The following is a 13958-nucleotide window of genomic DNA, read 5'->3' as shown; positions in this document are numbered from 1 at the left end:
CTATCCATCCAATGACAAGTAACGGTTAAATAATCATTTTTATTTACAGTACGACCAAGATTAGAAGTTAGGGACAATCTACATTGAATATTTTTTAACAATGTTGATAAATAAAAACAATATTGTGAATGGAGTCTAAAAATATCAGACCGACAAGTAGTTTTAGGAATACCATTAAACATAAGATTATAAATTGCTTGTATATAACGAATAAAGGCATCAGAAGAAGGAAAACTAAAAGGCAAACAACCCACAACTACCATTTTAGCTATTTCTTCCCTGTCCCTCATTTTATTATACTTCTTCTCTACGTGATCGGTTGCTGGGTCCATTCTAGTTTGCGTTGACCCACCAACATTCCCACCACCTTTTGCAATATTTAACTCTCTTTTGTGATCTTCAGCTACATGTCTCATTAACGTATCCGTACCCCCTTGCTTGCCTCCACTTCTATGCTTATATATTTGTTGACAAATATTGCATTGCACCTCAATATCTGATATACGTTCAAAAAATTGCCATGCAATACTAGTTCTTTTACGAGTTTTTGGGGCACTGGGAGGACGGGAAGGGAAATTAACTGATTCAGATCTAACGTTAGCATCTCCTACTGCGGGTGTCTCAGCAATATTTTCATTATCTTCGTCTAAATTAACCGCATCTACTTTATTTTCTTCTTCTATACCGTAATTTTCCTGAGCTTCTACATAATCCATATCGTGAGCACCTACACCTATTTCTTTCTCAAAAGGTGTACCAAGCGGTACCGGAGGCAAAGGTACACGGGTATATCTATTACTTGAACTACCTCTACCGCTAGTAATTCGTTTTTTACTACCACTACCGCTTCCGGGATAAAATTTTTTAACACCTTTAGTAGCGAGGTTTCTTAATTTATCCATAATATAAACTAAATTAAACTAAAAATATTCAAAATACACAGATATAATAGAATTAAATATTAAATAATTAATACAATAAATAAAAATTAAACGTAAGAGATGGAACGACAATACCAAATTTTGAAAGTATTCGAAGATTGCGACTTTAGAAACTTCCGCTCGTACTTTGTAAACGAAAAATTAAAAAGTTAAAGTGAACACTTTAAGAAATTAAATATATTGAATATTTGAGAATTGAGAATTGAGATTTGAGAGAGAATGAGATTTGAGAGAGTGAAAAATTGTGTGAAAAATGATTTGAAGTTGTAGGGTATTTATAGATTTTTTTTTGGGATTAAAAAATATTTTTTAAAGTTTTTTATTTTTTTTTAATAAATGGGCCCAAACTAGCTGTTTGGATCCAAAAACGGCTATATAGCCATTGGGCCAACGGCTAGTTTGGCCCAAAAGCCAAAATATCTTTTTTTTTTTTTAATTTTTTCGAGCCGGGCCGGGCCGGTTAACCGGCGGACTTGGATTGGGCTTGGTCCGAGCCGGGTTAGTCGGGCCCATTTTAACAAAATAACTGGCCCGGAATCCGGAACCCTCAAGCCCTAGGGCTTACCGGGCTGGGTTAAGTATGAAGGCCGGATCGGGCTGGGTCGGGCCAGGCCCACTTGACACCCCTACTAACAACAAGAACAACATATTCAATGGAATTTTATAAGTGAGTTCTGAGAAGGTTAAAGTGTTTGCAAATTTTATCACTATGTCGGAGAGGTAGAGAGTCTATTTCTTTAAAAATCTCGATTTAAATGTAGCAAATTCAGACACAAAGATGAAGGAAACAATTGAGAAAGTATAACAAGTAACAAGAAAATAGTGCAAAATCTACGAGAGAGAAACAAGAATAACAAAATAACAGTGCGATAAATGAAACACAATAAACAAACTATGATATACATATCACAAGTAGGGATAGTACTACGTCTAGTACAACAACAAGCACAAACAAGTCTAAAAACTCAAAAAACGAGACAACACTCTTATCCAGCTAATCGTCTACCCTACTATTGTCCTCTACACCTTTCTATTTTAAATAGTAATTATTTCTAATCGACTGACTAAATGTATAACTTGTGAATATAAAAACTAGACTAGATAAATCCCAATAATAAACTAGAGTATACACAGATCAAGCCACTATCTTAAAAAGTTAGAGATACTGTTTCCGAAAACTCCTCAACCCAAGTGCAACTATACATTGCTTATAAATATAATTATTTTTTGATCCCAACATATCCAGTGAAAAATCGATAAGTGAGGTTTGAGAAGAGTAGAGTGTACACACATCTTACCACTATCTCAAGAAGGTTCATAGAGTCTGTTTCTGAAAGACCCTCGACTCAATGCAGCTATATAGCTAGTAAATGTAATTATTTTTTGATCGATGGGCTAAATGTATAACTTGTCCATATAAAAACTGGGCTAGGTAAGGCCCAATATCAGAATTCCTTAAACCCAAGCCCATTAGAGAAAGTGGACTGTAAAACCCTAAACCCCAAGGACTAGAACCTTCTACTACAATCTTGAACTTGTCTGCTAATATAAAAGATCCCAGCTTCATCGTTTTCTCTTCTTCTACACACGCACACAAAGCAAAAAAGCAAAAAAGCAAAAAAGGGTCGGGGTGGTTTAAGCAGTAGAAGTAGAAATGGCGAAGCGTTTGATCCCAACACTGAACAGAGTATTGATTGAGAAGATAACAGCTCCAGCTAAAACTACTGCTGGTATTCTTCTCCCTGAGAAGTCTTCCAAGGTAAGGAACTTTGAAAACTATATTGTAGTTTGAATGTTTTGACTGAAATTGATTAATGGGTAACTGTTATATTCATCATAGTTTGAGAAACTGCTAAATTCTTGAATGTTGGGGAAAGTTCTAGGTTTTCTGAATGTTTGATTGAAATTTTTAAAAGGGGTTGTGTTAGATTCATTGTAGTTTGAGAAAGTTTTAGTTTGTTTGAGTGTTTGAATGAAAATTGGTAGGTGGGTATGTGTTAGGTTAGTGTTTGAATGAAAGTTGGTAACTGGGTGTGTGTTAGATTTATCATAGTTTGAGAAGCTTGTAATTTGTTGAATGTTTGATTGAAATTGGTTAATGGGTCAGTGTTAGATTCATTGTAGTTTGAGAAAGTTACATTTTTTTGAGATGTTGACTGAAAATTGGTATGTGGGTCAGTTTTAGATTAGTGTTCGATGGAGTTTTGATTGAGAAAGTTCCAGCTAAAACTAATGCTGGTATTATTCTCCCTGACAAGTCTTTTAAGGTAAGGAACTTTGTAACACTTGTAGTTTGAGAAAGTTGTATGCTTTTTGAATGTATGAGTGAAATTGGTAAATAGGCCTGTGTTTTTTTCATCATAGTTTGATAAGCTTTTAATTTGTTGAATGTTTGGTTGGAATTGGTTAATGGGTCAGTACTGGTTAGATTCATTATAGTTCGAGAAAGTTGTATTTTTTTGAATGTTTTGAGTGAAATTGGTTTCTTAGTCAGTGTTAGATTCATTATGGTTCGACAAAGTTGTATTTTTTGAGTGTTCGATTGAAATTGGTAGATGAGTCTGTTTCGATTGTAAGATTCATCATTGTTGTCTTACTTTGCTTTCTATATTTTTGGTGATACATCGGTTTTAGTTGAGGTGTGCGAAAGCTGGCCCGGACACCACGACACGGGTCCAAATGTTTTCTTCTAATACTGAAGATGACACTTTTGTTTTTTTTTTTTTTTTTTTTTTTTAGTGCTCTATTGTCTTGAATATGCATTCCAAATTTAGCTAAATTTTGGATCTTTTAGTGTTTGTGTGTTCATGTTCAATCAAGTTGGTTTTGTGAATTTAGAGAGCATAGAGTTTAGGGATGTAATTCACTTAGAGCTTCTGTTAGAGAATATTTAGCTTGAGAACTTGGAGTTTGTTGAGCACTCGACTGATATGGTCTGAATAAAGCTGAACTAATTTGAAGATTTATGTAGCCGATTCTAACTTGTCTTTCTACTTTTAGAATCTTTAGGTATTTGCGTATTCAAGTTTGATCTAGTTGGTGTTGTGAGTTTAGAGAAGCTATGGTCGTCCATACTTCAACTAAGTGGGAAATTTAGAGAACATTTAGTTTTGCAAAGGTTTTGCTTTGTTTTTAAGTATTCGAATGAGTTGTAACTGGGAGAAAGAAAAGGATTTGCTTTGCTGAGCTCAGAACTCAGCTAGTTTTTTTTCTTTTTGAATCGAGGATATTGTAGATGTTAAATTTGGAGAACATGTAAAGTTTCTTGAGCATTTAACTGATATGGGTCCAATGAAGTCTGACGAAATGTGGAGGATTTATATAGCTGATTGGTTGTCTGCTTGGTGTTTCGTGTATTATTGTCTTGGATATTTATTCCAATTTTAGCTTATGTTGGGATGTTTTGGTGTTTGCGTATTCAAATTTGGTCGAGACTTGTTGATTGATTGATTTTGAGTTGTTGTTAGCATATCTTGGACATGTAACCCAATTTTAGCTAAAATTCTGATCTTTTGGTGTTTGTCTTCTCAAGTTTAATCAAGTCAGTCTTGTGAATTTCAGCTGAATTCCGGGAAAGTTGTGGCTGTTGGGCCAGGGCTGCACGACAAGGCAGGAAACCGGATCCCAACTGCCGTCAAGGAAGGTGACACTGTCTTGTTGCCTGAGTATGGTGGTACTCAAGTCAAGTTGGGGGAGAAAGAGTGAGTGCACCTTATGATTTTATCTTCTTGTATTGCTGGAAAAGTTTAGAGCTTTATTCATTTTTCTAAACATTCTTGATGGATCTTGTGGCAGGTTCCATTTGTTCCGGGATGAAGACATTTTGGGGACACTGCACGACTGAGCATCTATATATTTGAGTTCATTCACGCTGTTGAGTTTAATTTAAGGGGGTTCATTTCAAGGATGTTTCTGGTTAAGTTATCGAATTGTTGACAATTGTGTTTGATACGTAATGCAATGATAGTTGAATAACCTTTGCACTTGTGTTCTTTTAGTATTGAGTTCTTGACATGGAAACCTTTTGGTACTGTTCAGTTGAGAGGCTTGTGGTTAACACATTATGCTTTATGGCAAATGCTTATGTTGATCAATTGATAACCTTTTGTGTTTTATTATCTTGCATAGTGTATGCCCCCAAATCACATAATGCTCGATTGAAGTTGAAAGACCCAATAGTACACGGTATTGTGAAAGCACTAGGATCCTCCTTGTCTACTGAAGATCTAGCGACTGCGGCACATTATCGACTGGCTCAAAGTTGACTGCCCTTTTCTTGGTTTCTGCAATCTCGGTTCTAACACCCAGCCACATCAGGCGCCTGCTCTCTACCCAACTGTCGAGTAATCCTTGGCTTAAAAGCATCTAGGCGCCTTTGGACTTGCCTATCCTGCTCCTCCAACTGCCTATCCATCCATCTTTTCACTCCGCGCTCCATGTGACCAACTTATTACTCGACTCAAAAGCATCTAGGTGCCTTTGGACTCGCCTATCCTGCCCCTCGAACTGCCTATCCATCCACCTTTTCACTCCGCGCTCCATGTGACCAACTTATTACTCGACTGAAAAGCATCTAGGCATCCATCCACCTTTTCACTCGGTCCTCCATGTGACCAACTTTTGCATTCAACCTAGCCAACTGGGTCACAACTTCGGTCCATGCAGTCGGGGATATCATCATAATACCTGGAGGCATACCCGTGGCTTAGGTGGCACAGACTGATGAAGTCGAATAAAAAATTTATGTTGTTTGGACTCTTCTAGAACTTCGAGGTGCCTGTTGGATCCTAGTGCATATCTAGGGTGTTTGTAGCTGTCTTTAATGTCAGCCTAAATGGCCTGAGCCTTTATGAAGCCATTATTATTTGATTATGTTCCTCCACTATTCTGTTTAGCTTGGTGGCTGTGGCTTTTATGTCTTTGGATGTTGCTATTAATTTAGTCTACTATTAGGTGGGCTGTTGTAAAGGTATGTCTCTAGTGTTTCTCCACTATCTATGTTAACAGACCACCACAGTTCAGGAAAAAATACATGAATTAACAAAACAAATGTAAGCTCGTAATTGTCTTATTTAGTCTAAGTTTTAATTAGTTAAAAGACATTGCTCTGTTATCAATTAAATACAATTCATAATCTCTTTTCTCCTTGTCTCTCTTAGAGTCTCCCTTGCCTCCCTCTCCCTCTCGCTGCCCTTCACGCTCTCTCTTTCTCTCACTTTCCGTTTTCAAGTATTTGTATTCTGTTTTCGGGTATTTGTAAATATTTTGTATTCTGTATTAATATGTATTTTGTTTTATATGGTTTTGATGAAAATTGTGTTTGTTGACACAAATTGGACCATTCAGATACAAATAATATATTTGTATTTGTATATGATAGATTCAAATAAATACAAATGATGCTTATATTTGTTAATATATACAAATACGAATGTTTGATATAGTTGAGAGAGAGAGGGAGTTAAAAATAGAAAATACAAAGGAGAAAAAGAGGAATGAAAATATAAAATATACAAAAAAGATAAAAAAGGAAAAAGAAAGAGGTTTGTATTCGCTGATACACTTGTATTCATTGATATGAATACCGTAATACAACAACTGTCGCTAACTGCATCAAAAAGGGTGTCCGATCTATTTTTTATGGGCTCTTTCCCTCGTGTGCTAGTTTTCACTGCACTTCTCTATCCAACTTTCGATTTTGAGTGCTTTCTTTGTAAGAAAAATACTTTTCTCTCTCTCTCTTCTTTATTTGGTTTTATTTCTTCGACGAATTTCGGCTATGATCAATGTCCCAGTAACTAATAGACGCAAGAAAAAGCTATCGAAAAAATAAAAAAGCAAACAAGGTGTACCTTGAATTGAACTCGATGAATTGCGTTTCGTGCAGATATTTTTTTAATTATCATTAACAATGTCTGCCAAATGACTTTCATCTATGCTCATCGGGTGAAAAAACTGATCTGTACACTTGTAAAATCATAAAATTCCTTGTTCAATTCTTTCTCTGTCATCAAATTGTCATGTCAAACACTAAAAACTAACATACCCAGTGATATTGTATGAGCAAAAAGATATTCAAAGCTGCCCACATGAATGATCGTTGTAATGCACAAATTCAGATTTAATCAAATTTTAAGGCCATCAACATCGAGTGAGAAATAAAAGAAAAAAAAAGAGACATAAGAAGATAAAACATAAATGAAATTGTTCAAAGCAAGATCAAGAAAATGTTACGGAGTTATATAAGATATTGAATTATATAAGAGAGTTATATCTACACGTTGTCTTGTTAAATATCAAATCAAATCGAACTAATCAATTTTTTTTGTTTTCAAAAAAAATAAAAATAAAAAAAACTTAACTATTTTATTATTCAGCAATTTTTCATTTCAATTTAGTAAAGTTTTCTGAGCCTACGTCCCAAACTGAGGCTTACACTCCCCGAGGTGCTTTTAGCTTGCCTCGTCCTAGGACTCATTCAGAAAACGCACTTGAAAACGGTTAATTATATACCGTCAATTATATATTATATATTTTAAAAAGTCAAGTAAAAGATTGTAGTTTTCACGTTGTTAGAACAGTCAACATTCTATCTCCAATTCAATTTGTAGTCAATATGTATTGTGTAATGAGAATTATACATAATCCACAATTTAAGGTAATTGAATGAAAATGCATTTCTATGTTATGTATTCAAATATGATATTTAAGGAAGTTGATTGAATTTTATAATTCCATTGACTAAATTATGGATAGCTATTACAGTATTAATAACTATTTTGCCATATTTACATTAAATTTCATAAGGTAACAACAATAAACCAAAAAAGGAAAATCTTTGACAATATCACCAAGTATTAAATGACTTAAGTATGAATCACATTCACCTTCTAATGTATTTTTTTTTGACACATATCTGACCAATCACATCTTAACACATCATCAACAATGACATGACAATTTTTTTTTTTGTAAACATTTTAAAAAGACAAGCATTTACCTTAGTTTGTCACAACAATTAAAAGTATACATTACATTTGTTTGGTGAAAATGAAAATGAAAATGGAGTGGAGTGGCATTTTGTTAATTTTGTCTGTTGTTTTTGCAGTTTGTACAGCAGAAAATGAAAAGGAACATGTGTTAACATTAGACCATACAAATTTCACTGACACTGTCACCAAACACAACTTTATTGTTGTTGAATTTTATGCCCCTTGGTAACTTTCTTTTACTCTATACATGTTAGTTTTTAATAAATGTATAACTTTAAATTATGAATTCGTCTTTACGTTTGTGTGCGTGTTAAAGAGTATTATTTCACCTTTCATGTTGAGTTATGGCGTTTTTTTTTAATGTTAAGACAGATTTAGGACGAGTTCTATGTTTTCTTGGCTAAAATTTATGTATAAATGTATGAAAGGTTTGATGTATGACTCTAGATTATGAATTTCCTTTGTGTTTATGTGTTAAAGATGATTATTTTTTGCTTACTTGTTGGCTTGTAGGGGTGAGTTCTATTGTTTTTTTTGGCTAAAACATGTATGTATACACGCAAACAAAAATAAAAATGTATGACGCTAGATTCTGAATTCGCCTATGCCTCTAATTTGAGTATGTTTCTGTTGATTAAATGTACATGTATGTTATGTGTTACGATCTAACAGATTTTTCTGTTAGCTTGATGTGTTTGTTTTAGCCTCATCTATGTTGCTCCGAACCTCCAAAAATTTTTCGAACCAGATCCTCCAAGAAAATGTGTATAGCTTTTCTGGGATCTGACACGCGCCTGTTGATGCTTTTGAAGAGTCCGAGCAACATAGGCATCGATTATTTAAGAGCTTTTTTTTGAAAATCTGATGGTTCATTTTCGATATAACAGGTGTGGACACTGCAAGAAACTAGCTCCTGAGGTACTGACTTTATAAGAATATTAATTTGAAATTTTTCGCAGTTTTTGTGAAGTTAATTGATTTGTGATAAAAATGTTCTTTTGTTTTTACAGTATGAAAAAGCTGCTTCAATTTTGAGTAGTAATGATCCTCCATTAGTTCTAGCTAAAATTGATGCAAGTGATGATGCAAATAGAGAACTTGCAATGGAATATAAGCTTCAAGGTTTCCCAACTATTAAAATCTTGAGAGATGGAGCAAAGAAAGTTCAAGAATACAATGGTCCTCGCGAAGCAGATGGCATTGTTTCTTATTTGAAGAAACAAGCTGGTCCTGCATCGAATGAAATCAAGTCGAAAGAAGATGCTGCAACACTTATCGACGAGAAGAAGATCACTGTTGTAAGTGTTGTTACTTGTCATCGTGCATCGATCATTGTTTAGCTTGTTTCTCATCATTGAATTTGTTGTTGCTTGTGATTTCTTTCAGGTTGGTATATTTCCAGAACTCTCGGGGGAGAAATTTGAGAAGTTCATAGCGTTAGCTGAAAAACTACGAGCTGAGTATGATTTTGCACACACTGTTGATGCCAAACTCCTCCCTCGGGGCGAGCCAGTTGATAAGCCTACTATTCGTCTCCTTAAGCCATTCGATCAACTCTTTAACGATTTTGAGGTTATGATTATGTTGTTTGATGTGGACCGGCTGGGGCTTAACGTGGATTCGTGCAGGATTTTGATGTTGATGCAGCGGAGGAGTTCATCCAAGCAGCTAGTGTTCCTATTGTCACCATTTTCGACAAGGATCCAGAAAACCAAGTTTATGTTAGCAAATTCTTTAATAGTCTCAACGCAAAGGTACCCAACTTACCTTGGAGGTTTTTTGTGCCTTTGATTATACTGAACAAGTTAATCCATCTTCATATCTTAAGAGATTGATCTTTTTTCCTCCATGAATTCGTGATACGCAGGTGCTGCTTTTCGTGAACTTTAGCACCGAGCTCGATGCTTTTAAGTTGTATAAGGATGTCGCGATATATTACAAGGTGGATGGATTGCGTTTTCTATTGGGAGATGTTGAAGTTGGTACAGCTGCTTTCAATGTTAGTAGTAGCATTCTTTCAGCTTATCTGATTAGTAATATTCGCTTTGCTAAATGACCATATTTTGACACTCGTTAATTTTCGTTTGATGTATGAATCGCAGTACTTTGGACTGAAGCCTGAACAAGCACCTCTCATCGTAATAATGGCCAACGAAGGCGAAAAGTATATCAACACACATGTTAAACCTGATGCTATTCCTTCATGGTTGAAGGATTACAAGGTAATGCCGATCTGAGATGAATTCTGACCAGTGAGGATTCATTCATATATGCGATCAAACTTGTTTGGAATTGAGGCGTAGTAGTAGTCCCTTTTTAGTTGTCGTTGTTGTGTTCCACTAGTATTTTCCTCAGCTGGAGCTCATTTCATTCAGAGTTTTCTGCATTTAAGCAATGGCTTTGCTAAGTTTCCGCATTTCTTTTCCTTTACTCATGGTTGCAGGATGGTAAGTTGAAGCCTCACATAAAATCAGAACCGATCCCTGAGGTTAATGACGAACCAGTGAACGTGGTTGTTAGGGATACCCTTCAAGATTTGGTTCTCAACTCGGACAAAAATGGTGCGTCCATCAGTGTTGAATACCTCGACAAGTGCACATTCTTGTGAACTAATATATCTTGTTTGGTCTGTTCTTTCCTTTCCGCGTCTAAAACAGTACTGCTAGAGTTCTACGCGCCTTGGTGTGGCCACTGCAAGGCACTAGCTCCAATCTTGGATGAAGTAGCTTTGTCATTAGAAGAGGATTCCGATGTTCTCATTGCAAAACTTGTAAGAATTATGGGACATTACGTTACTATGTTAGTCGTGTCAAACATTCGCGCTATACTTACTTGTTTATACTTTTCTGAACAGGATGCAACTGCAAATGACATCCCTACGGGTGAATTTGAAGTTAAAGGATTCCCAACTCTATACTTCAAATCTGCTTCTGGTAATATATCCCAGTATAACGGCGACAGAACAAAAGAAGCCATCATTGAGTTTATTGAGGAGAATCGCGATGAGCCTGCTGCTCATGAATCGGAATCTGTCAAAGTTGATACCACCACCACACCAGATTCAGCAAAAGATGAGCTATAAGTAGGTAATCGCGATGAGCTTTGTTTCCATGTAGGACTCAAGTTTTGCTGCTGTTTTACTTTATCTTTTATGTTAATCTTGAGTTTTGTTGCTTTTTTAGTTCAGTAAAATGGTTGTGTCATGTATTAGAATCAAATCACAAATCCTCAACTCAACATTAGTAGGGAACTCAAGATATTTAATACTTCCCATGACAAACTTCAACTTTTGCTGACTACTGTTTTGTTTTCTTTCTTCCACCCCCCAACCCCCTTCAAACCCAAAACAACCCAATACATTTTTTTCTGCTTGCTTGATGTCAATGAGCTGGTTTTATATGCATCACCTCATGTATTTTCAACTGACTTAAATTGCAGTTGAGTAGCAATTTTCAAGAATCTTTGCTCATTGTCCATTCTACTTCATATGACATTTTACCCCTTTTTTTTATTTTAACCTTTTTCGAGAGAATGACATCCTTTGATACCTTAAATATTACTCCGATCGAACTTGTAAATTTATGTTTTTCCCTTAATGACACACTCTTATAACCACAGAAATCACATGACTTGTTTAAGATTGCAAACTCTTAAGGATGCTTTTGTATATCGCAAAAATCTTCCTTTCTTAAAATTCGTGCCTAGTTAAAATACCGTCATACAAAATAAAACAGAGACGGCAAGTACATGGTTTGCCCAAACATCTAAACATCTTCATTCAATACTAGAATCTAAGTAATCATCTATGTTACTCGAACTCTCTAAAATATTGTCGTAATCTTGTTAAATCCGACGATATTTCTAAAGAGTCCGAGCAACCTATGTTATCATGGCTCTGCAGAAGTAACAAAATCAAGGAAAGAAGTCATAAAAAGATTTTAAATTCTTAACTAATCATGTCTCTGCATAAACAGAAATTAAACAAACAAACAAACAAAGCCTAAAAATCTTCATCCCATTTTAATCTACCTAATAGTAATTAGTAGTAACGACATTGACTCCAGTAACAATATCCACCAATACAACTATGCTTTCTTGATCCGTGCACCTTTTATCAAAATTTGGCTTGTCGGTCATTGCCTTGCGTCCTTCTTCATACCCCATTCATGAAACCTCAAGTGAAGTTCAGCAGCAGCAATCAAGAAATGAACACCTTGAATTGGTGTCAAAATTTTCAATATCTCTTTTAGTGTCCTTAACCTTAAATCATCTGCTTTTTTCAACACATCAAATAAACCTTCCTCTCTTTTATCAATATTTCTCTTGATTTTCTCCTCTTCTTCTTCAACATCTCTTTGTTCCCTCATTAGTTCACTCACTACATGGGACAGCTCCACCATTGATGTATCTGCTACACTTTCTTGAACTTTAGCTGAACTCTCACTTATCTTTCTTTCCTCCCTTATGGTCCTATGTTGTAACTCATCAATCTTCTCAAGTTGGTTACTGGATAAACTTCCTAAATCACTACTACTAAATCCTCTCATTAACTCATGAAGATTAGCTTCAAGTTGTATACCTGATTTTGAGTAGAGCAAATGAAAAGCCATACTAGGCCTCCAACCTCCAATCCATAAAAGCGCGTCTTCAAGATTACTTAGCCATGATGGATGCAACATCCCTGCAACATCATCATTAGCATACCGCGATTTCTCTGTGTAGTACTCTTCATAGTGTTTCACAACTCTCTGAATCAAACTCGATAGGCTCATCGCGTGATTGTTGTTGGTGTTTTCGTCTTTTGAGGCACGTACCAGCTGATCCAAATCTTGATTCTGTCTAACTAGCCATGACTCGAAATACTTGTGAAATGTCGTGTGGTTTTCCACCCCATTTTTGCTCGTACTACTCATCATGCCTGACACAACATTGGACAAAAATAATACAGTTAGGACAATTTATTCAACAAAGTATATAGCAACAATACTGTAAAGTACATACATACCTTTGAAAACAAGTGGATAATGAATTTTAAAACAGTTTGAAAAGTAATTTATATAAAGAAGAAAACCAGAAGCATATAAGAACCAGTGGGCTACGTTAGCAGTAATGTATAATAGCTGCTTTTAATTTTAATCTTTTGGTTTGGCTTATATTCATTGTATCTTCTGGTTAACCAATCATAACTATTCACTTATAGGATTAGTACAATCAAAGTGGCAAGTTTTTGGATCCTGGCGGTGAATTATTGTTTTATAAAAAAAGAAAGGCTAATACATGCATCAAAATTTATATTTAATTTTTCTAGGCCAAGTTATAAGTAAATCTTCTTACACCAATATGGATAGTCGTGTTGTGGATGAAGCTGTTCTATCCTTAATTAGAGGTCAATGGTTTGACTTTGGGTATGAAAAAATTTCTGTTGGGAGCGCTGTCACCTTAATGGACCCTTCAACATGCGATCCGGATTAATCAAAGCTCCAATGCAGACGTTGGATATCGAATGGAAAATAAAATAAAAAAGTAAATCTTGTTACATGTATTATGTAATTATTATGAAAACACTATTGGGAGCGCTGCCACCTTAGTGGGCCCTGCAAAACGCGATTCGGATTAATCGGGGCTCCAATACAAGCATCGGACAACGGATGAAAAATAAAAATAAAAAAGTAAATCTTGTTACATGTATTATGTAATTATTATGAAATTCTGGACCACAACAAGTGGGCATGTTTCTGCTTTGTCGTAGTACTCCATCCGTTCCATTTTATCAGTCCCAAATTTTCTAATCTGATATCTCATTTTACTTCTCTTTTTTGAGTTATCAAGACAAAACAATTTTTTTTTCATATTTTACCGTTTATATTAATTACTTTTTCTTTAAATTAAAATGTAAACATCATTTAATGGGAATGTGGCATAGATTGCTCTTAGAGCATACACACGTCATTGAGGGGTTCATTCAAACTTCTTTTAATGAAAAATTATATTATTTTTACATTGTTGTGGTTAGGACAAACATTTT

General features: G+C 35.2%; 3 protein-coding genes across 4 annotated transcripts in view; 2 read left to right on the top strand and 1 right to left on the bottom strand.

The window, feature by feature from the left end:
* Nucleotides 1-1883: 1883 nt before the first annotated feature.
* Nucleotides 1884-5035, top strand: LOC107851092 (10 kDa chaperonin, mitochondrial). Its single transcript, XM_016696004.2, has 3 exons — nt 1884-2700; nt 4503-4642; nt 4737-5035. The coding sequence occupies exons 1-3, from the start codon at nt 2596-2598 to the stop codon at nt 4783-4785; spliced, it is 294 nt and encodes a 97-aa protein (XP_016551490.1). The 5' UTR covers nt 1884-2595; the 3' UTR covers nt 4786-5035.
* A 2822-nt stretch (nt 5036-7857) lies between these two features.
* Nucleotides 7858-11232, top strand: LOC107851091 (protein disulfide-isomerase). Its single transcript, XM_016696003.2, has 10 exons — nt 7858-8158; nt 8821-8851; nt 8944-9231; nt 9320-9505; nt 9562-9687; nt 9801-9932; nt 10036-10155; nt 10377-10494; nt 10591-10703; nt 10788-11232. Exons 1-10 carry the CDS (start codon nt 7992-7994, stop codon nt 11013-11015), a joined length of 1509 nt encoding a protein of 502 aa, XP_016551489.2. The 5' UTR covers nt 7858-7991; the 3' UTR covers nt 11016-11232.
* Nucleotides 11233-11858: 626 nt separating this feature from the next.
* The window catches only part of LOC107857067 (protein DELAY OF GERMINATION 1), a 6003-nt gene continuing 3903 nt past the window's right edge, over nt 11859-13958 (bottom strand). The window contains exons 1-2 of one of the 2 annotated variants that reach the window (XM_016702010.2): nt 12939-13182; nt 11859-12851 (exon numbers count right to left, since the gene is read on the bottom strand). In XM_016702010.2, the coding sequence (XP_016557496.1) occupies nt 12067-12849 (783 nt within the window). In that variant the 5' untranslated portion in view covers nt 12850-12851; nt 12939-13182 and the 3' untranslated portion in view covers nt 11859-12066. Of the gene's footprint in view, nt 12852-12938; nt 13183-13958 lie in introns of those variants that run through there. The other variant, XM_047400495.1, reaches the window with a different exon arrangement.

Source organism: Capsicum annuum, chromosome 12 (assembly GCF_002878395.1).
Source record: "Capsicum annuum cultivar UCD-10X-F1 chromosome 12, UCD10Xv1.1, whole genome shotgun sequence".
Lineage (NCBI taxonomy): Eukaryota > Viridiplantae > Streptophyta > Magnoliopsida > Solanales > Solanaceae > Capsicum > Capsicum annuum.
Note: the sequence above shows the minus strand (reverse complement) of the source record. Positions and strands in the feature narration are given on the sequence as shown.

What these genes read in the sequence shown, in the direction of transcription:
- LOC107851092 (XM_016696004.2), top strand. Translation starts at nt 2,596, where the DNA reads ATGGCGAAGCGTTTGATCCCAACACTGAACAGAGTATTGATTGAGAAG. An exon ending in TCCCTGAGAAGTCTTCCAAG is followed by an intron (nt 2,701 to 4,502) that starts GTAAGGAACTTT and finishes TGTGAATTTCAG; the next exon opens with CTGAATTCCGGGAAAGTTGT. An exon ending in GTCAAGTTGGGGGAGAAAGA is followed by an intron (nt 4,643 to 4,736) that starts GTGAGTGCACCT and finishes ATCTTGTGGCAG; the next exon opens with GTTCCATTTGTTCCGGGATG.
- LOC107851091 (XM_016696003.2), top strand. Translation starts at nt 7,992, where the DNA reads ATGAAAATGAAAATGGAGTGGAGTGGCATTTTGTTAATTTTGTCTGTT. An exon ending in TTGGTACAGCTGCTTTCAAT is followed by an intron (nt 9,933 to 10,035) that starts GTTAGTAGTAGC and finishes TATGAATCGCAG; the next exon opens with TACTTTGGACTGAAGCCTGA. An exon ending in CATGGTTGAAGGATTACAAG is followed by an intron (nt 10,156 to 10,376) that starts GTAATGCCGATC and finishes TCATGGTTGCAG; the next exon opens with GATGGTAAGTTGAAGCCTCA.